This window comes from Pterocles gutturalis, unplaced genomic scaffold (genome assembly GCF_000699245.1).
Source record: "Pterocles gutturalis isolate BGI_N339 unplaced genomic scaffold, ASM69924v1 scaffold33908, whole genome shotgun sequence".
NCBI classification, from domain to species: Eukaryota; Metazoa; Chordata; class Aves; order Pterocliformes; family Pteroclidae; genus Pterocles; species Pterocles gutturalis.
The window spans coordinates 27,694-50,744 of record NW_010126772.1 but is presented as its reverse complement, the minus strand read 5'-3'; the positions used below and the strand labels follow the sequence as shown (position 1 = coordinate 50,744).

General features: G+C 39.6%; 1 protein-coding gene across 1 annotated transcript; it reads left to right on the top strand.

Moving 5' to 3' along the window:
* Nucleotides 1–1,894: 1,894 nt before the first annotated feature.
* Nucleotides 1,895–4,374, top strand: SEMA4D (sema domain, immunoglobulin domain (Ig), transmembrane domain (TM) and short cytoplasmic domain, (semaphorin) 4D; the record flags this gene model as incomplete). The annotated part of the gene is made up of 3 exons (XM_010079088.1): nt 1,895–2,067; nt 2,284–2,327; nt 3,458–4,374. Coding segments are annotated over 3 exons (1,134 nt in total), but the record flags the coding sequence as incomplete, so codon positions are not given.
* Nucleotides 4,375–23,051: the final 18,677 nt, after the last annotated feature.

Below are 23,051 nucleotides of genomic sequence, written 5' to 3'. Positions count from 1 at the left end.
ACTCCTTCCTCCTCAGGGGAGGGCTCCTCTGAGCCTTTCCCGGCTCCAGTGTCCCTTCTCTCTCACAGGAGAGTCCTCAAACTTCTCCAGTGTGAGTCCTTTACACACAGGGCCACAGTCCCCCGATGACTGCCCGGCTCCGGTGTGGGCTTCTCCATAATTCCTATGTGGGGTCCTCCATGGCTGCACCTTCTCATGGGCTGCACCAAGGGACAAACTGTGCGTCACCATGAATCTTCACCGTGCTGCAGGGGAAATTCCAGAGGTGCTTCTCTCCTTCCTGCTCTCTCTCTCCTTCTCTGACCGGAGTGTCGTGTGGTCCTTCCTCTCAAAAATCTCTCTTCCCTCTCTGCTGGAGGTCTTCATTGGCTCCCCAGGAAAAGCGAGCCATGGTGGAGGCTTGGGCTATGGCAGAGCATTTTGCAGAAGCTGAGCAGGCAGCTGGGCAGCCGGGCTGGTCCGCCTGAGCCGGGCCCTGCCTGGGGCTGCACCAACCCATTGTTCCGTGCCCCCTCTTCAATATGTCATTCGCAGAGGTGCTGATTGGCTCAGCCCTGGCCTGGGGTGGGTCCGGCCTGAAGCTGGGGTACTTCCAGCAGCTTCTCACAGGGGCTAGATTGGGAACACTTAGCAGTTACTTACAGGAGCCATTACTGTGGCCCCTCCCTGCTACCAGACAAACGCAACACACAGGACCACAACAAGTCTGCACCACAAACATGAGGTTTTTGAATAATGTTTGTTTTTCTACTAGAAATCATTCTTGAATGTCTGCCCATCATTTTGTGTCCATATTCATCCTGCTGGAGTCAAGCAGTCTCACTATGGACATGACCCCTGAGTACATTTCTACATGCTGAAATCTGTACAGCCACAGTTCAGGGAAGGCTGCTCTCTGCTTGGATCTGGCTCATTTGCCATGACAACTGTGCTAGGGTGCTGATAAATCCACTCAGTATTCTGCTCAGGATGAAGCCAGCTCGCTGCCAAGGTGGGGTGTACTGTTCAGCTTTGTATGCATAGCCTCTCGAAAGGACTAGAGGGTCAGTCACTGGTGGTTTTGGGTGACAGTGAGTCTCTTTTCTTGACGCTTTGCAATAACAATATGTAAATTCAGTGTACCTTTAGCTATCGGTTTCCCTGAGCTTTGAAACAGATGAGTGAAGTAAGCAGCTGCCTGCCTTCTATGAGAAGGCTATTTGAGATGAGCGTGGTCTTTTCCAGCTGCGCTCAGAGTGAGACTTGTTTGGGAACCCCAGCAACAGTGGGTCAAACAGCCCTTCTGTTTATACCCCCTTTTTCTAAGTGTCATGCTGTTTCCTTTGAACACTGTCCCGTGTTCCTCCTTGAGTCGCAGGTAGGCAGCTGCATTTGACTCTCGTAAGGCTGATGCTGATGTGGCTGCAGAGGCCTGACTGGTAGAAGAGCTGAAGGCAGTAGGGCTGCTTTGGGTTAACAAGAGCAGGAGCAGGTTCTCCATAGAGCAAACCTTGTCTGTTCAGACTTGCATGTGCCTGCTGCAACCTTGTCATTAGCACAGGCTTGCCTGGCCTCATACGAGGATTGTTGGTGCATTCGTATTTGTGGAAAAGCTGTATGATAAAGCCACTGTTAGAGATGGTTACTTTCCGTTCTCATAAACTGTACCTGTTCCAGGTTTTTGTTCGTCTTTTTGCAATTCCAGCACTGCTGAATATTTTCATGTTTCCTTTCCTTTCTAGAAATTAAAGCTAATCAAAATGCTTTTTCCCCTCATGCTGCAGTTTTTATAAACATGGCTGTATGTATGCAACTCTTTACTTTCAATAATTTTAAAATTGTTTCATGAATTGCATTGCTGGGCTTTGAAAGAGTGATTGGCTGTGAGTTTTTTGTTGTGCTTTGTTTTTTTTAGGGCAGAAGAAACCTCTATGCTGGTTCAAATTCTGGTGTGGTTCAGTCTCCCGTGGCATTCTGTGACAAGTACACCACTTGTGTTGACTGTGTTTTAGCAAGGGATCCTTACTGTGCTTGGAAACCCCTTGAAGCTTCCTGTGTTGATATTTTTAAAGAAGATGAAATTGACAGGTAATAGTAGCCTTTGGTTACTTTACAGTTACAATCAATATTGTATCAATCTTGCCCTTTATTCATAACTGGCATTTTTTTAACTGTTTTCAAATACAGACTTTTCCCTATCCATATATGTTGTCTTGTGCTATTTCGATAAGATGAATCTTACTAAGTATGAGAGTCTGTAGGAAACAAGATTTGAAGTTGTAATGCTTGGACTTCCTTTTACAGGAACTGGATTCAGAACATAGGTGGAGATGCATCTTCTTGTTCTGGTGAGTTAGCCTTTGAAGAGCTATTTCACTTGTCAAGGTGGAGTAGTGAGAGAGTTGTGTTTAGTTTGGCATGTTGTTTGTGATTATTTGGACATTAATTTATATTTTAATAGGTATTAGATTCTGCTTTTGAATATTTGAGCATCTGTGTAGCCTGCATGTTGTCTTAAAGTGTCTATTTGTGTACCTTTTGGTGCACAGTGCACAAACCTCTGAAATGAACAGGGGCACCTCAGCAGCAACTTGTGAATTAAAGAAATATTTATCATAAGTACTTCTAGTGCAGAGGCCTCTGTCTCTGTGATACAGCATTTGACATTCTACTGTGAGCCTTGATAAGCACTTGGCTGTTGCTGCTGGATCAGATTAAATGATCCTGGAAAAAGCTGGTTTTATGGTGGGGAGATGCTCATAACCTTATACAGAGCAGCTGAACTACCCTCCGTAGTGCTTTAAGGCAGGTAACTACAGGTCCTTCCTTTATAATTGTGCTGTTGCCACCAGATGAAGGAGATCTTAAAGAGTAGTGTTACAGGAGGTTTGTACTGCAGTAAACAAAGCTCCTAAAACTTCGATTTACTCAGTTTTTATTTCCAATCCAAGCAAAGCGTGGACTGCCATGAGTTTTGCTTGTTAGCTTTTTCGTTAATTTATGATGTTGCATTGTGGGTGTGCTGTAAATGCTGATACTTTTTTCAGAAGAGAGTTTAAGTTTAGTAACAGCAATTGTTCAGTTTCTTCGTGGCTATTTTGTAGTTGCTGATATGCTTAAAATGCATATAATTGCATATAAAGTGTTACCACATTCAGCATCTTGTCTGAAAACAACAACTTCTCTCAGATGCACACTCAGTTGCAGATCAACGAGGTCTCATCTTTATCTAAAAGTGGAGGCTGTCTTAGCATTTGAGGTGTCCTATGTATTAATCTGTCTTGATGTCTCGCACGCACCAGTAGTTTGGTATTTCACTGAGATTCTTGCATGCTATCATCTTGGTCTTGTGAGGTGATCTGAATGCTGTAATCTTTGCATTTCCATTAAGACTATAGCATGGTCTTGTGAAACTGTACAGATTAAGAGCAGTCAGAACTCATTGCTGATACTATGCACATTTATTTTGATGTTCCAGATAAAGTAAGAGAGAATTCCCTACAGCATACATTCAAGCATGGGAGCACAGCAGAACTCAAGTGTTCTCAAAAGTCCAATCTGGCACAGGTAGTTTGGAAATTCAAAGATGATGTGCTGCGAGTGGAGAGCCCCAAGTACCGCCTGCTGGAAAAGGCGCTGCTCATCTTCAATTTATCAGAAGGAGACAGTGGTGTTTACCAGTGTCTGTCAGAAGAAAAAGTGAAGAATAAGAAATTTTCTCAAGTGCTGGCTAAGCATGTTTTGGAACTGAAAAAGATCCAGCATACCCCAGTGGGCCCCACCGCAGCAGCTGCACCAACAGAAGGTAATAGTGATGTGCCAAAAGTGTCAGCTGTATCCACCGAGGGGTCTACTGCTCACACCTCGACCACTCAGATGGTACCGGTAACGACAGCAAGGATTGTAACAAAGCCCATTGGCCCTGTCCTAACAAGTGCAGCCTCCAACACGGAGCTCTTCAATTCGGTTCCTGATGCAGTCCCAGAAAAGACAATGTTCCTCAAATCAAATGATAACTTCCTGTTGATGTTCCTCTTCCTCTTCTTTTTTATTCTCTTCTTGTGCCTGCTCTCCTACAACTGTTACAAAGGGTACTTGCCAGGGCAGTGCTTGAAATTTCGCTCTGTTATGCTGCTTGGTAAGAAGAAAACGAAGTCAGATTTTTCTGATTGCGAGCAAAGTGTGAAGGAGACGCTGGTGGAGCAAGGCAGCGTCAGCCACCAAAGCGGGGAGCAGCCAAAGCCAGCACAGGACACTGGCTACGAGACTGAGCCTGACTGTGGGAACGGCCAGCTGCAGCCTGGGGATTCGCAGGCATCCCGAGAGGCCAGAGACAAGCCCTTTGATGTCAAGTGTGAGCTCAAGTATGCTGACTCGGACGTGGAGGGGGACTGAAGGACCCAATCATCCATTTCAGTGATGGAAATTGCCTGTGGACCTGTGTCTAGCTATTTGAGCACAGAGAGCATGGGTGCAACAGCTGAGCCGTAGCGAGGTTTACATGCTTAAGCTGTACAGCAAGCCAATTTGCGCTCAGATCTCGCCAGATTAGAGAAGTGGTGTACTTGTCTGCAGACCATAGCATCTTGTGTTGTACTGTCGTTTCCTTTCTTTTTTTTTTTTTCAAATGGCCAGTTTCAGAACACCATTTGTTTGTTCCCAATTTCTAGCCCACCGAGCACTTCACTCTCGTGAACAGTTACTTGCTTGTTCTTCAGCCCTGCTCTTCCATAGGATAAAAGTAACTTTCTAATTCAGTTGGCTCTAAAAAGTACTTCTGTCCACACATATTTTTAGCTGCCATTAAAAAAGACGTAGTTTCATTTTAATTCCAAATTGGAAATTTAGTTTATCAGATTGGTAAATTATAGACTTTTGTCCAGATTGGGACATTTTTTTTTCTTTGCTTCTAATGATTGTTTTTAGTTTTATGCTTTGTGTTTTGGCACACTAGATCTCTTTAGTTGGTTAAAGTTAATTTCTTTAACTGCTTTTTAAGTATCTTTGATTTTAAGGTATAATGGGGATAGCATTGGCTTGATTTATGTAAGACTCTCAGGGATAATCTTGTTTAAAGGCTTTTTTCTTTGCTGCTTTCTAGAAATTTAGGTACAACAATACCAGTACAAAACATGGAGTAAGTTGGGGAGGGGGGGAATAACAGATTTAGGAATGCTTTTTCTTTTTCCCTCCCTTAACCAGCAAGATGGGGATAATCACATTCTATTTTCTATACAAAACTGGATTTTTTTTAAATTTCGTGTTGGTGTGGGTTTTGTTTGTTTTGTTTTGGATTTTTTTTTTTTTAAATGAAACAGTACAGGCAAGCAGCTGTCAGTGGTGACCTGGAGAGAGGTTTCTTGCACTGTGGAAGCAGGAATTGAGAAGAATTAACTACAATAATTCATCTAGTGGCTCGCTGGAATGGACTGTTAGGATACAGCCTGATGAGAAAACATTGCCGATTTTTTTTCTTTTTTTCAGATTCAGAAATAACTCGGCTTCTTTTTGTGACAAATCTTTGCAGCGTCACCCTTTCTGGATGACACCTTCCAATCTCCTATGCAACTGGAGACTGAAACTGGAGCTGCTCAAACAATCAGTCGTTTGAACTGTTCATGTGAATCATGCCTGCAAATGTGAAAGTGTGCATTTGTTCTCAGCCTGGTTCACAGCAGCGCTGTTTTGTCTGTAAAAGCATTTTGTGCGGTACAGTCCTGAAGAATTGTTCCTCTCTGCATCTGTCTGTAAATATTACTAGAAGTAGAATACATTTTAGCAGCAAATAGCAGTATGCCTGGGCTGCTTTTCTATGTTGAACTTCCATGTGAATATAATTTAGACCATCTTAGTGTAGACAGTTTATATTTTATAAGATTCAGTTTTGTTTTATTTTTCTATTTTTAATTATGTACATATAACAGAATAAATATTAAAATAAATTGTATTATATCTTGACTTTTATGAAGCTTGACACAACGACACTGCGTTCCATATTGCAAGTACTGTTGTTCCTTATGGTTTCCTTTAAGGGGGAAAAGTGAAAATTTTGTAATTAATTTGAAGCAGATTTTCTTCTTGGCTTTTGTTGAATGGGTTATAACCCAAAGTGGGGGGCAAGGGAGGTGGATTGGAAGGATGAAAAAAGACGTGGGTGAAGGAGGAAAGCGCTCTTCTCTAGGGGCCTAGGGACACTTCCTCTTACTACCCTTCTAAAATTAATTTGTCTTTTTGCGTTATCTTTTCAGTGTGTGATGTATTTCTTAAAACTTTTTTCCTTAGTACCCTTTTTTTTCTTTTCTGTCCTCTTCTGTCACACAGCCTCATCTCCTATACCTTTCCCTCCTACTGGTACCTCCTTTTTGTCCTGTGTGGGAAGTGATTCTTCACCCACCAGTACCCAGCCTGAGGTTCGGTCTAGGACAGACCCTGTAAAGGTCATGTTGTTGCCACCTTTCCTAAGTGACCAGGCACAGCATGTCAGTGTCCAGGGACCCTTTCGCCTCTTCTGCCAAGCCACGGGTAAGTTGGAGGACCCCTGTATGAACTAGCATTTTCTGCATTAAAGATTTAGATATGTCTCCATGTACTCTGTATGTTTTACTTTTTTGATGTTTTTAAAAAAAAAAAACAAAAACCATTTCAGGGTGTATTGTCAACAAGTTACCAAGAATCTGGCACTGCAAATACTGTACTGTAAAATGCAGGCTCTGATTTAGCAGCGCACTTTAGTATATTAATAGTCAATTAATTTTAATAGGCTTACTTGCATGCTGAAGGAGTTCACTAAATCGTGATTGTATATGGATGTTTAGCAGGTATATATTTTCACAATTTAAAAAATACACCTTTAAAAAATACACTTCTGCTTTATTTTAATTTAGTATATTTTTCTGGACCAGGTCAGTTATTCCTTTTTAGTCTTATTTCAAATGATAAAGTACTTACAATAATGACAATGTCCTTTTTATGAAGAATACATTATCCAAGGTTTACCGGAGAAGGACAAAGCTATTTTTTCTATAGAAATTCAACATTTGTCTTTCAGCTTTTGTTTGGATAGTAGTCTGTTTAAACTAAGTGAGATTTAATGGATCTAAACAGGTCTTAAAATGTAATCTTAATCTACATCTGTAATCGCTTCTTTTTAAGCAATAATTTTTTACAAGTAGCGTTGCTTCACATTGGTCTGTCTGTTAGTGTGTGTTAGTGTAACATGGAATCAGATCAAGATGCACAAATCTTTATTAGAGTAGGTCTTAACACAAAGACATGATTTGTATTTCCTTGGCTAAAAAGTACAACAGTGGGATCAGGGTTCTTTTATAGAATAGAATCATAGCATCATTTAGGTTAGAAAAGACCTTTCAGCAGTAATTTATTCACTGTTGCTATAGTCAATTCATAAACTTTGTTGTCCACTGTGAAAAAAATTGTCGTAACAGCATGAATAGCACATATTAATAGCACAAGTAAATAGTTTGAAAATTGTCCTGCAAATCTGGAATTTATTTTAAAAGTACTTTTCTTCATCCAGCAATGTCTAACATGATACTTATGTGCTGCTTTTTAAAAATTGTCAGTAATTGTAGTTGTCTTGGCAGTGAAATTAAGACAGAAGGTGCAGTGTCCTATGTCAGCCTGTTGAATTCACTCCTGAGGAGGTAGGGACGAATAGTGAAAGAACCTGTAACCAGAACCAGACATGCAAGAGATGCAGTGATGGCACAGGCAGGGGCAAGATGAGCCAGCCATGGACATGTTTCTGACCTCTCAGAAAGCAGTGAAGGACTGGACTTTGTGTTATAGATTGGGGGTTTACTCCTTTTGGTAAGCAAGACATTTGGCTGATACATCAAACCCTTCTCTTACCAAGAATTACAGCTTTATTCTGTTAATTTACAAAAAAACAAACCACAAAAAACCACCCAAACAAACACCAAACCAACCAAATGCAAGCCAGCATACCAAACTGATGTAGATCTTTCTGGGATGTGCATGTGAGGATGTGTAAATTTATCCCGGGGGTGGGGGGTTCGGGGGAGAGCAGTGGCTAAGCAAGTGCTTTTACTAGGAAACCCTCTGCTTGGATTTATTTGCATTCTTTCAGTGCCTGTTGATATTTCTTTATATAAACTTAGCTGTAATGGAACTTTGTTTTCCTCAGCTATGAATATAAGGTAAAATGTGCTTGCAAGAAGCAAAAGGGTTAAATGAGACTGGCAGTTAAATCTTGTACCTGGTCTTCTGCATAAAGGTATAGTGTCAGGAAATGTATGATGCAAATACATAGGTTGCCACATTATCCAGTCAAAAACCTGAAGCTTACTTTTAAGTTTCTAAAGTTATTTTTATAAGAGCTACTGAATCTCTACCTTTTTTTTAATTGCAAATGTCTCCTTCAAGCTGTCTGGAATTTTTTTGGTGAGTTCTCTTACTCATCTCTTACTCATCCCACATGTTTTAACCTGAAAGCTCAGCTAAGGATACTACTTTACAACCTTGTAACTGGCTCATTTCAACAACTTTAAGGTAAAATGGATACAGCACAAACAGCCACTTGTCACCTATAACTATTTTTTTTTTCTGGAAAATGGGTTTTTCAGGAATGGAATACTCTCGCCCTTCCTGAAAAGGAATACATCTCCCTTCATGAATTGCCTCCCAGTTTCTCTCTCTACTTCCCTAAAGCATCTGACACCTTCATATTTCTCCAAAGACCTGTCTGCTAGATTCACACTGCTAAACATTAGGTTTCCTATATACTTTCTCTAATACTCCCATTACAGATTTTTTTTAAGCCCTTTAAAGATATTTAAGGCAGGCTTCAAATAAATTAACAAAATAGTAAATTGTACAAAATACAGTAATAAAATACTACCCCATCTGGTGCAGGGGAGAGGCAGTGAGTTATGTATGCACCTTCTTTATATTTTCTCTGTTCTGCTGTGTTGAGTTTAGTAGAAGCAGGCTTTTTCTAGCAGTTTTGGTTCTGCTTAAAGATGTTTTACTGACACTTCCTTCCCCAACTGTGGACTAAGTATATCCTTGACCTTAAGTTCACAGATGAATTACATACTAGGATATGCTGAGTATGCTGAACAACAATTTTAAATGCATTTATAATCAGAAACAGTGCAAAACATTATGCTTTATTTGTACGTGTGGCCTGAAGATTCAGAGTCTTGTCAGTGTCCATGGTATCAAGATGTCTTATCTCCTCCCTTAGTTCATCTGAAGCTGGAGTTTTTCCATAATGGTTTCTTAACTTTTCAGTCTCATTAAAATAATGCCAGGAGTGTGAACATAAAAGTTCTGCAAACTCAGAAGTATACTTTAAAGAAGTTGTTATTTCCTGGAGATACTCAGATGGGTATTTGATAACACCCATGTACAATGCCTGTTCCCTGTGGTTATGTTATTTTAAGGAGAGTGCAAGAAAGCTTCCCACATCCACGTGGGAACGTAACTCTCAAGAATCAGAATCGCAAGTGATTCACTCGTTTTTCTAGCTTTGGTGAAGCTTGAAGTTGCACTGAAAAGCATGCAGAAGGGTGGGGGAAATGTGATGTGCTGCATGTCACCTCACTAATTGCTACTGCAGGCATAGGAGAGCTCTAAACAAAGTGCCTGCAGAGCGAGTCCGAAGCAGACCTTGTCCAAGGCTGTGTACAGATGTCTGAGGGCTGGCTCTACTGGTGTCACCAAGTCTCAGCAGTAGGGCTCAGAAGACCCTATGCCCCAAGGTGTGCCTGATTTGCCCCTGAGAAGAGGAGCTCCTCTGTCTGAGATTGACTTGCCATGGAAAATTAGTAAGCTTTCTCTCTGGAAGTGGCTTCATAAGTCATGCTTGGGTGAGGTTTTTTAGATTAATTGCATCACCTGTGATGCCCTGGGGGGCTCTGGTTGGTTGACCTGGTGCAGTGCATGAAGAGCTCAGTCAGGAGAGGCGTGGAGGGGTGCAGGACCCAGAGCAGAATGAACTTGTGTAGGAAAGTGCTTTGTTTCCTAGTTGTTATGCCTGTGGACAGATACATCATTAGTTTTTGAAACCAGTAGTCTAAAAGGGAAAAGCTCTGCATCTCCCAGGGCAATTCAATCTACTGCACAAATATTTTAAAACTTTCTAAAATATTTTTTAATTTTTATGCAGCATATTTTGAGATTAAATGGTGATGCTGTGTTGAAGCAATATGCTTAACTTTAATCTGTATGCTTGTTAAGTAATCCGTGGTTGGTTTATCCTTATCCTTGTATGGGAATGCTAAATTCATACCTTGTTAAACTGTTCCATATCCTGCTTTATGAATTAGCTCCTGTGCAGAGCTTTGGTGTCTTATCTCATGCTATCTGCCTGTGACTGTTTCTGCATCTGTGGTTACAGTAATCTGGTAACAGCTGTTAATTTCTAATATTGTAGTTTTGTACCACTTCATTCAGTGATTTCTACACCGACTGGACACTCATCACTTAGAGGCATTGTGGTACAATAAAATCATTCCTTTGTGCAGATATCTGACATGCCACCTGTTTTTTGAGATGCATCTAGAAGATGCGTTGAAAAATTAAGATTGTTCCTTTAATATATTAAAACGACTTAAAAGTCTTAAGGTTATAAAATCAACTAAATAATGCAGACCCATTTTGCATAAAAATCAGACATTAAAAGCATCCTTCTTGTTGCTTTAGATTGCAGTATCTTATGGCTGCAATTACCTGACTCGAATGTTGGCACTTCTTTTTTCAGACATCAGGGCCTGCTGTGGCCCTCTTACATCTAACTGCATGCAAGAACAACTGCTTTGAACACCTTTGTAAGTGTTGGTGTTTTCCGGGCTCTGATGGCCTCCTCCATAGTGACTGCTGTAAGACAATTGTAAATTTATTGCTGTAAGGACTATGACATGGATGATGCATTCTTAAATTCTGTCAACAGCAGATTTTGAAAAATTTATGTAGAAATTTCTTTTGCTCTGCACTTTTATATGCAAAGGCTATGGTCAAGCTAAGAAATGTGTGGAAAAGTGTGCAGGAAGAACACCTTTTCCCTTTTTAAAAAATATTATTTTCTTGTAAGGAGTAGAATAAGTTCAGTGTAAATATAGTTTAAGCATAAGGCACATAAAGTTAAAAAAAAGGAGAGAGTAAGGAGAAGAAGTAGAACCAAGAGTGTCGTATTAATTCTTCCTCAAAAGATTTCCTTCAGGTTTTTTTTCTGTTGAATAGAATCTTGTCTTGCACAGTGTGCAGCTGACTGCATTAATACAAGTTTTTCCTGTGCAATGAAGAATAAGGTACAGTTGGGAAACCTCTTCTTGTGTGACTTTTGACAATTTATACATTGTTAAAACATGAGACACTAAAATATTTTTCTCCCATGATGAAATCAGTCCAGTTAGGACTAGTAATTGCAGCCTGCAAATAATTACTCCTGTTGTAAACATGCTTAAAGCATTTCAAACTGCATGCATGTTTAGTGTCTCCCCTGTATACTACTAAGTGTTGTACACTCATTGATAAATTTCCTCAGCTATATCATATGTCAGCAGGGGGTTTAAGTAAGTTAAGCCCACTGCATGGTTTTAAGTTTTTGATTGGTGTCTGCAGTTTGAATAAGCCATCCTCTTCAGAAAATAATTTGTCAAAAAGTCTCTTGAGATTAAGGAAAACAGCCAGTACCTCACAGAATCACAGAATGTTAGAGATTGGAAGGGACCTCGAAAGATCATCTAGTCCAATCCCCCTGCCGGAGCAGGACACCTAGATCAGATCACACAAGAACGCATCCAGGCGGGCTTTGAATGTCTCCAGAGAAGGAGACTCCCCAACCTCTCTGGGCAGCCTGTTCCAGTGCTCTGTCACCCTCACTGTAAAGAAGTTTTTCCTCATACTCAAGCGGAACCTCCTGTGTTCCAGCTTGAACCCATTGCCCCTTGTCCTATCACTAGATGTCACAGAGAAGAGCCTGGCTCCATCCTCCTGACACTCACCCTTCACGTATTTATAAACATTAATTAGGTCACCCCTCAGTCTCCTCTTTTCCAGGCTAAAGAGACCCAGCTCCCTCAGCTCATACCTCTATGAAGGAGTACCTCTGTGAAGGAGCAGCTTTGCTGGTTAGTTGTTTAGTTCAGCTCTTCAGCTTCCTTCTGGAATCGGGTGCTGCACCAGGCCATTTGCAGAGACAAACCGATTTGGTTGCAAAACAGGCAGTATTCACCATCTGAATTTAATATACCTGTGATTACAGGGGGACTGCAAGGGTGCAAGAAAAAGAGGTACTGCAGAATCCATGGCAGCTTTTACAGTATGACTAGGTTTGTGTAACAGGAGAAGTTTGCTTCACATCAAGGTCTTTGAGATCCAAATGTGATTTCTAAATGACTTACGGCATGTGTCTTTTCTCAGGAGAGACAATTGCTTTGGTGTATATTTGCTTCTATGTACCATTTGCTTGCAAGGTTTTACTTGACCTACTAGCTTAGCCTTTCTTCTTTTACAATTCAACATTAAATATTTAAACTTTTTCTCTCTTGCTCACGTGCAGTAATGTTTTGGACTGGAGCAGTACACAACTCTTAAACCCTGGCCATGATTGAGAACTCCTGTCAGAGTCTCTGTAGCATATCCACAACTTTATGCTCTTTTCCTCAGAACTTCTTGTCACCCCTGCCAGCCTGTTTACAGACTACCTGTACGTTTATTTTTTTTTGTCTTCTGCATGAGCAAAAGCAGTAGCTTGTGCTGTCTGGAGAGCAGGAGTGATTTCTGGAGAGCATGTTACTCCCTGCAATATGTCTCTAAGTTTCTTCACTTTGTTTAAAAACTTAATGTAGTAGCATTCTTAGGAGGGCCAAAAATAAGTAAGCAAATTTAAACTGGATAATTTTTAATGCCAGTCCCTAGTTCTGGCTTGCTAGTGCTTCATTTAATTATTCTTCACAGGCAGTTACCTGGATTCAAATTGCAAAGCCTGTTCCTGGACCCACTCAGAGAATATCTAAATAAATGCTGTTCAAACTGGGAAGCAGGAACAGTTATGAATTGTATTTTCCTCTCATAGGCGAGTCAGCCATTTTCCCAATCTGCTTTTAAACTCTATTCCGAGAAGGCAGATGCTGTGTCCTACTTTCATCTGCACGTACACTGTGCAGCGCCTCTTCTGGTGACCAGCTACTTCTTCCAGCTTTCATGTGGTTTGCATTTCACAGGAAGCATTTCCTGCTTTTAATCTGGATCGATAACACTGCATCGACTTGTGATGTTGATGTTACACAAATGGACTAGTAATTTAACAAAGGCACCAGTTTTTTTAAGGAGTATGTCATGCATTCTTCAGTATGAATTATTTGGTGTTTGAAGTAATATTCTTTGTTGGCATTTGAGAGGTCTGTTTTCCTTGGGTTTTTATGTTACTTTTTTCTTAATTGCTGTTAAGCTATTTCTAGTTTGTTTTTGAGAATGCATTGCCTATATTTAAAAAACCAAAAAAACCAACAAACCCAAAAAACCAAAAAAAAACCCCCAAAAAACCCCCAAAACCACAATACCCCAAAATCAAAACTACAAAAAACGGCCAGTTACCTGACAATGAGGCTGCCTACGTTGTATGCTGTTTTCAGAAAACTGCAGATGCTTGTCTCAATGTAAAGATTAATTCTTTGTCCACTTTTCCAATCTGTTACCCTCCTGATTGCTTCACTTACTGTTTATTTTTTATTTTGCTAGTTTGTCAGCAACAGGAGACTCAGACTCCTACAATTTAAGAAACTGTCACCAGCCTTAAATCTTTCATTCATGTACTGGGTAGTGCTGGTGGTTGTTTTTCGTATTAATGGTTGACAAACCTTTTCCTGTGCTAACTTTGATCTCTGATTTAAAATAATCTTTCTGCACCCAGATTAGTCTTTTAAAAACTTAATCCCTGCGCTGGATGAGAGCTTCCTATATGATCTCGGTTTTCTGATATCTGGCATGTTAGTTCAGTAGCATTCAGTGCAAGCCAAAGCTGCAAGCTAGATAGCAAGCATTAAATCCAGACAACACTTTTTTTTTTTTTTTTCCCTCCCTTAATCTACTCCATGTTGTGATTTTTGGAAGGGGTCCTGGTATGTATTGGAGAATACAGGGGAGATTTTTCCCAAACCTAAACTTCTGTTACTGAGGATAGCCTCTGGTAGCAGTTCTGTGTCTAGATTATAGGAATTTGTGAAAAAGACTTTTTGTTACCCTTGTAGAATTTCTCTGGGGGGTACCTGTCAGTTATCTTCACTGTATTTCAATTTGCTGTCAACTTTCAGAGGCTAGTTTAGCTAGGAAAGCTTTAAGAGGTTTAGGCTTGCTGATGGCTCCTGCTTTGTTTCACCCAACTCAACTCCCTCTGTCTTGAAGCGCTTCTCTGAATAATTCATAGGGAAGCCTTGTTTTAATGTTACCCTTCAAGAACCATGTAAAAAATGAGGAAAAACAGTGTGCTAAACCAACAGCAACGGGGTAGCACTTCTAAGTGTTTCACTCTACAGCTTCACTGGGTAGCTTTTTAAATGTCTGTGCAGCTCTGCAAGTTCTAGCATTTGGCAAAGGGAGCTAGCTTGGCCAGTACTCCCTCTCACTCCTCCACCCCAGCCTTATGTCGGCGAGCTCTATAATCTATAATCCCTTGTGTCTAAATTAGTATCTCCAAGCTTTCTTGAAAGCCATATGTCTGTTAGGATTTGATGCATATATGGCAAATGCTTAATTTGCTACGGTTTATCAGAGCACATGAGCATGCTGCTCTGAATCTGTAGCTATATACTTAAGTTCTTTAAATCTGTATTTATTTATTGATATATTTTAACCTAAGATCAGATTTATACCAACAATTCACAGAATATAGTTATCGTGTGGGTAGAAGTTTACAAACAGCTGCAGGTGTTTAAGATTTTAATCCTATCTCTAACTGCTGAAATTTTTTCCTTGTGGAAAAGGCTGAGGAAAAATCATCTGGCTATTAAATACACCATTTGTGCAAACCTGCCTGACTTGACGTAGGCCAGAGAACCCATTTTGCCAGTGGAAACTATCTGGACAGTACCTGGGCTGTTACTACCTGGTCAGTACCATTTTCCTCTAGTGGTGAAACCAGAGGTATAGAAAATGAAATCTATATGGAAAAGTAGCAAACACTTCTACAGACACTGGAAATTATGAAGGGCTTATGCAGAGAAAAGGGGTAGTTCAGACAGTGCAGCAAGGCTTTTTTTCTTTTGTTTGATAATTGTTTCCCCTTCTAAAATCATTAAAGTGGTAAAGTTGATTATTAATATAGTTACTGAGAGTGAAGCAATGTTGTCAAAGTTAAGTGTTTGAAGTATCTTTCATTGTTGCTTAAATATAGTTTCTTACATATCTAGACTGATGTGCTGTTTAATTCTCTGCTTGAATATTATGTTTTAATAAGATGACTCTTTCAAATCTTTCAAGCATTCTTCAAATGGATGGCAAAGTAAGTAGAACAAATACATTAGAAATTAAAGTTTGCACTAGGCATGTAATTAATTTGTAGTATAGCACAGTAGCAAATGGAGAGTATATGTTCATATTAATTTCCTTTATCATCAAAAAATACTTCTCTAACCATTACATGAATTTCTCTCTCTTGAGTTGTAGAAAATTTGCATGTAACAAATGTGATGCAAAGCTTTTACAGATGAAACTTGTTTCACACTGTGTATTTCTATTGCTCAATCCTGAAAAGGAAATCAAAGTAAAGAAAGTAAGAGTACAGTGCCTGAAAATAGTGAGTAAACCGCAGTGAAACACAGATCAGCAAAAACCCTGACTAGTGCTTGAACCTGGAAGTTGCTGTCAACTAACTTGTGTGAGTGGGGTTGAGTGTATCTCCCTGGGGATTCCCAGTGCTTCTGACTGCACCGGAGACAAAGGTAGGGTAAAACTGCCTCGTTGCAACTTGTTAAGGGGCTGACCTGAAACAACACAGCTTGCAAAACTTCTCATATAAGGAAATAGTTGGATTTTAGTCTCCTAGTGAAATGTGTGTCTAAACGGAGCATTTGGCAGATCTCTTGAACAATCGTGATCTCTCGCACCACAAAAAAGAGCAGGTTCTCTGGTGTGAATAGTAACATTGGAAGTATGTTTAGGGAAGTGTCCTGCACTAAACATGCCACTTACTTGCATGGCCCCAGAATTGCATTTTTCAAGCTCATGGTTTTAGGCAATGCCCCTATACCCAAGTGTTAGGGCTTGAACTGCTGCAAATTAAACTTGTGAGCTTGTGACTTTCCTCGAGCACCTGGCTTTCAGCTTTACAATGCTAGAGCAGTAACTCTTAACTTCGAAAAGTTCATCCCGAGGCTGGTGCTGCAGCACTCCCTCTTCCTATTGAGCTTCCCAGTGGTCAAGTTGGTCTTAACTTCTCCAAGTCAGCTTGAGCTCTGCGAACACTACTACTTAATTTCATTTCTGTATTAATGCCATGTCAGATTTATTGTGGCATCTGTTAGAAATTATAATCCAGAGTGGTTCTGAAGGTAGGCTTTACTCTTCAAAGCCACTTTTTTTTTTTTTTTTTAACATAAAAATTTCTACCTTTCTACTTTTCTATGCTGGTATTTACTTACTGTTCCTCCCATTTGTCCAAATTACAACTTCAGCATTAGTTTACTGAAATAATTTGTCCCTGGTTCCAGACTTCCCATGATTTTAGCTACATGTAGGCTATCTACTGTTAATTGTAGAATGAGTACAATCATCTATAAAACATTTTTTTTAAATGAGTGTGTGCTAGGCTGCCTGCTTTCAGTTCAGCGTACCCTTGCCCTCTCCACTTTGTCAGAGCTGTTGTCAGTCCTTCTTGAGAGACTGTGCCACTTCCCTTCTTTCTCAGAGATAAACTCTACCAGGCTTTAGATCATGTTCTCTGTCATTCACCCTTACTCTTACTACTAATCTATGTCTCCATATTTGCAGTATATTAGTTTTATTGCCAACCAAATAATTTAAGAATTTTAACACGATATGCTGAGGAAACACACTGATGTAAAGATTACCTTTTTTTTTGGTTTGCCTGCATGATCATCTAAAATCTAATTAGTTTTCAGGAAACTGACCTAGAATCAAATTTTTTCTACAGAAGAATGCTCCATTGATTTGCAATCTGAAATGCTCGTAGTAAAAGCTGACTTCTGTAGTAGGTTACCTGTTCCCTCAGACAATATTAGCAAAAATAGTTTATCTTATTTTTACCCCAAATTTCTCTTTACGTCTTCTCTTGCTAAGGCTAGTCTGGATCCTAGGCCCTGAGGGAGAAATAGGCATGTTTTAAACAGAATTACTGCAAAGTTCTTAGCTTGGCCCAGATGTGAAAAGGCTGATACTGCCAAGTACACTTCAGCCAACCTTACTAATTTTCCAGGAACAGCTGTTCTGTCCTCTGGGCTACTGTCAATCTCTGATTTATTCAAATTCTCTCCTCACAGGTTAAGATGAATAATAGCAACAAGGCTAAAAGATTAGATTGTTCTTTGTTGTTGATCCAAGCTTCTTCCAAGTTCTGTCTTGCCTCATTGCCTGCTGTGACTAATGGTTCTGTGCTTCTTCCAATTCTGCTTCTTTCATTATTAGTTCCAGCATCTTCGACACACTTTTTCCCCTCACGGCCTTTATTTTAGATTTTGCAAGGCATGCCTCAGATGGCTTTAGCTTGGTACCAGAAGCTAGCTAGCATCATCATCAGTAACTAATGTGCTCTAGCTCTACAGGAAATCAGACAGGCAGATACAGTGCTGATGTTCATCATATCTGTTCTGTCGTATTTGCGGGATAAGCTTCTCCCCTGTGAGAATCCAGACATAATTCCTTTATACACATGAGCTCATTTACATCTTTGGCTTGAACCCAAATTACCAGTGCTAGTTCATTTTTGTCTCAGGTTTTTGTACCCAGAATTTCAGTTGCAGAAGCCTAAGAAACATTACAATCAACAGTTTATGCTTTTGAACCTAATCTTGAGGTCTCAGGCTTTTGTTTTCTTTTCAAAGACTAATCTTATATTTTCTTACAAAATACACTGACTGACATTTTTACAGGTCCAGATGATTCCTATTTTGTCTGGAAGAAGAATGGCCAGAAGATGAAGGCATGCATCACTGAACAATCTCATATGCTGTTTGATGGCAGAGTGCATGTCCTGAGTTGGGTGAAAGATTCAGTATCAGAAAATACAGAATATAAATGTTCATTCATCTCAAAAGTTGGGAACACAACATCAGAAGTGCACATCACAGTGGAAGATAAAGGTAGGCTGTTTTTGAATGTATGCCATGCTTGGCCTGCGCCTCGTAGGAGGAAAAGCTCTGTAATTTTCACTCATAAAACGTGTGTCTGAAGATGGTAACTCTTGCTTACTATATTAGTATCCGCTTCAATTGTTTATGACAATATATTAGAGCCATAAAAATTCCTTCTTCCACCCTCTCCCACAAAGGACTAACCTGCAAATTAGCAGTTACAATCAAGAAATGAAACCAAAACTGCTAAACTAATGGACACAAACTGGAAGTCAGATGAGTACTAAAGAGTTAAAAACCAGTACCCTGAAAGAAATCTACAGTGTAATGTAGAAAAAAATTCCAATTGCAAGGAAGTCAGATGGTAAAGAGAAACCCCACCGCACAGGATTTTTAAAAATCAGAAGATTTGTAAACCACCAGTGGTTGGGTGAGGTTAGTTCCCACCTCTTCATTTGGACAGGGGGTCAGTTAGCTAACTGACCAATGCAACTTAAGCCTCATTTGCTTTTGAAAACTTATGGAGAAGGTCTGAATAGCCTTTAAAGAGATAGCAGGAGCAATGAAAGATGTATGTATTTTCTTGTCAGGGTGAAAGAAAAAGTGAACTATTTTTAATTAGCTGGTTAATAACAAACATGAATTTGCCAAGAACAGCTCTTCTTTTTTCAGTGACAGAGAAAAGCAGTAGGATTTAAAGAAGCTGTCTTGCTATCACTCCAGTTACTCTGAAGTCTGTCTCAGAAGCAGAATGAAGAGCTTCTCAATTAAACTACTGTAAATGTAAAACAGAGGGAAGTTTTCACGGTGCTGCAGAAGAATTATATCATGTTGCTAGTGTCCCCAAGGATAAACAGAAAATATTACACGACCACAGTGTTACATTCTGCAAGAAAGCCTGGCAGACAGAATTAGACCTAGAACTTTATCAAGATGCAGTGAAGTAGCCCTCTTAAGTTCTCAATGGAATGAAGAACAACTACATAACATTACTGAACAAAGGGGAAATTACAAACTGGACACAGTCAGCTGTATCATACCATTCTTCTCCCCAGGCTTGGTATGATCTAAGTGGAGCATTCTTGTGCTTCTTAGATGGGTTTGAACTCTGAACTGAGGTCATGTTTTCTAGACCTCAAATCACCAATAACGGCACTGAATCTGTTTACTCTGGAGGCTATAAAGTTTGCTGCAGATGGGAAGAGACATAACCATTTGAACAGAACTTATTTCCAGATAACAGGAGAGGAGGCAGAACAAAATGAAGGACAAGATGGTGGCTTTTGTTCCAGTCTTCCACAGGAAAGAACTGCAACTGAATAGGTATCAACGTACTTTATCATCATGTAGTTATGTAATCATCCCATGTACATTCTCAGATAGTGCTGGTCAGGATGGATGGACCAAGGAATTTGATACCTGGAGAAGTGCCATCAGCGAACATGACAAGATGATGCAAAACTGGAGGAAAACATGGGTAAGAATTTTTGGAAAAAGAGATTTTCTACAGTGCTTTCTACATGACTACAGTCCCAATCCTAAAACTAGTGTGTGACACTTTTGCAACCTAGTGTATTTATACAACACAGGGATCAGTGTTCCTGTACAGATCATCATTCTTGACTTCCAGCAGTGAAATCTGCTCAATCTATGACATGTACTACAGTTATGTCAGCTTGCTCCTTCAGTCCACTAACCAAGTGCTATCAAGCAGTAGTTCCCATCCTGCCCAAAAGAGTAAGTCTGTGTATACTGAATACTGTATTACTGACTATAGATTAGAAATTATACATTAATTTCATCACAGCTGTAGACTAACTGGATTACAGAGACTACTGGACTTCATAAATGGTACTGTTCATCAAAGCTGGCCTTCCTTTAAAAAAAAAAAATAGTCCATACTTAGCTTTAAAGGTTCTTCTTCAACAGTTAGAACCGAGATTACTTTGGATAGCTTTTGGATATGACATATGCTTGCTGCCTGTGGAACAGTAGAGTAGAGGTGACCTTTAAACCCCATTTTAATTTTTAAAGTAATATTAACACATCATTCTGAACTTTCTTCTTCAGGAGAGCTGCAACAAGAAAAACAGCTTCTGATGGACAAAGGAAACAGGCTAGGAGGTTAAATGTATGCAAGTTAAGAGTACCCAGTACCCTTGGTATCACAGCATTCAAAGAAGTATTTGCAAGTGCTACTGCTGGCATTAATATACATTAATATACAGGAGCATCTCCCAAAGCTTGAGGTGGAAGAGGATATACTTGCTACACCAAAGAATAACTAAGTTATGTGCTACAAAAGAGGCCACGCATCCCAGGCTGGAAGTGTGTCTGGTTTTCTGATGGCAGTTATTTCAGCTTAATGAAGAATAAAAGTGGTCTCATTAAGACTTGTGCTGCTCAAACAATATAATATGATGCATGGCTTCTGTTTTGAGTTCTTACAAGTTAACTTGGGGCTTGAGGATCTTGGCATATGATTTAGAGATTAATAATACGTGGATCACATTTATTTAAAGGCACTTCAACGGGCCCATTTTCTTTTAAGGTGTTTACCCTTACACTTCTCTATTTGAGGTAGCTGTGGTAGCTTTAAAACACTGTGTTGACTGAATTCTAAGCCTACAATTCCATAAAGTTCACATATTTGTAGTGAACAAATGCAGATTGAAAATGCGAGGACCTACTTAATCCACAGTGAAATTGTTTTACTGCATTGCTGTTCAGAGTTTTGTCCTTCTGCATCTAATAAACAAAAGTTGGAGGCATAATTCAAGTTTTCTGTCTTGTCTTCTCAACAGTTTTCAACAATCTGGAAGCAAGAAAGATGCCATTAAGAATCACTATATCTAGAGTCCAAGAGGAGAGCTGCTCCTAGTAACAGCAAAAAGTTTTGTACTTATCACTAAGTTATCCCCTAACTGTTAAGATTTAAATTAGATTATTTCCCACACTGAAGAAAGCATTCTCCTTACTCTAAGACCTTCCTGAATGACCCTCCCCACCCACCCCACCTTGTGGTCACACATGCATGGTAAAAATTCTTACACACAAACCATTTTCCCTGTTTTTCACCTTGGCAATCGTAAATCAATGCTGATGCAGAATTCTGACACCAATGTTCAGAGGGAACTTTTTCCCCATTGTTTCTCTTATGACATATTTTATGGCTAAGGGACAACTATAAAAAGCCCTTTCTTGAATTGTCCCTCCTCTCTTTGTTCCATAGATTTGGAGCAGACTTACATTTAGTTCTGTGGTGCTCAGTGGGAAGGTAAGTAAGGCTTTGTAAGATGTGAGGTAAAGACTTTTAGATGAGCACAGCTGAGCTTTGCCTTGACTCTGCCGTGAAGTACTACATGTGAAGTAGTACAGAAAGTTGCTCGATTTTTTGTTTAGCTCAACTTTCTGAGAAGACATCTCTGTAACAGAATTGGTGAAAACGGCCACGACCCTTTATAGTGAATTTTTCTGCTACATTTTAAGAAATAACTCCCAAAGATTTTGAACAACCTATAATGTTTCCAAAGTAACTTTTCATGCTCTTCTCCAGTAAGACAAAACAGAAAATATGCCCCAAAGAACCACAAGCTGTTAAAGTGATCTTCACCAACTGCAGTGACTAGGTTTAGGAGTTTCAGAGTTTTAGATGTGCATCAAAGTGGCACAAGTATGAATAAATCATAACTTACCTCTGGATCAAGGATATCTGTTGGTCAAAACCATCTTTAAACACTGGGATCTTTCACCCTCAATTTCCATTTTAAGATTAGAAGAAACTAATATAAAAAATCATCATCATAACTAGTGACCAACTCTGCATTTCAGCTTAAGGCTGGCTTCCCTTACCAACCCTCTCTCAAAACTGACATTTCAAGTGTCATTAAGTGCCCACCAGAAGAGTTTACTTAAGTTACAACAATACTTTATAGAATCAATATATTGTACCAGATTTTATACAATTTACATTCTACAAAATTGTTTGGATTTCAAAATTATTTGAAGTTTTTATATCACTTCTAAATTCACAAGGCAGCTACTTTCCAAAGTATTGCACTACCAGTGTTCAATGCGGTGAAGCACTTGCACACTTCAGAGATGCTGGCAGCAGCACACGGCATCTATATTATCTTTCAGAACAGCTAACAGAATTTACATGTGCATCCTCCAATTACCTTCTTTAGGCTTGTCCTCTTATGTCTGCAACTTGTAAACAACAATATTTATATAGGACATTCCCACTAAGGTGCTCCACCACCATTATGAGCACATTTGGTTTTTAAATTTTATTTCCCATAAGATATAAATTTTCCCTACCTTAGATACAAACTGAGATTGATTAAAAACTCATATATATATATATATACACACACACATATATACATATATATATACACAGACTGACACAACCCCAAACTGAAGGAATAAGGAGTCTGTTGGCATGGAAAAGGTACAGATAGGACAGCAGGCTCACACATTTGCTCTTCTTCAATATCCTCTAACTTCAAAGCAGGACCTATGATAAACTAGTCTCAGTAGCAGCAGAAACATCATCACTGTACACTTAGTCAACTTTATAAAATTTCTAAACAAGAGCACTTTCACTTCAGGAATTTCAGACCTTTGTAGTCCACGCTCTCTCCTTTACACCTGCTGTATGATTCCAGAAGAACAAAATATCACACAGAGGAGCTAACTGGGAACTTTGTCATCATGGCCTTCCTTAATTAGTTTCAATTAAGCTGCCTGCCCAGAATTAATTTCTTGCTGACACTG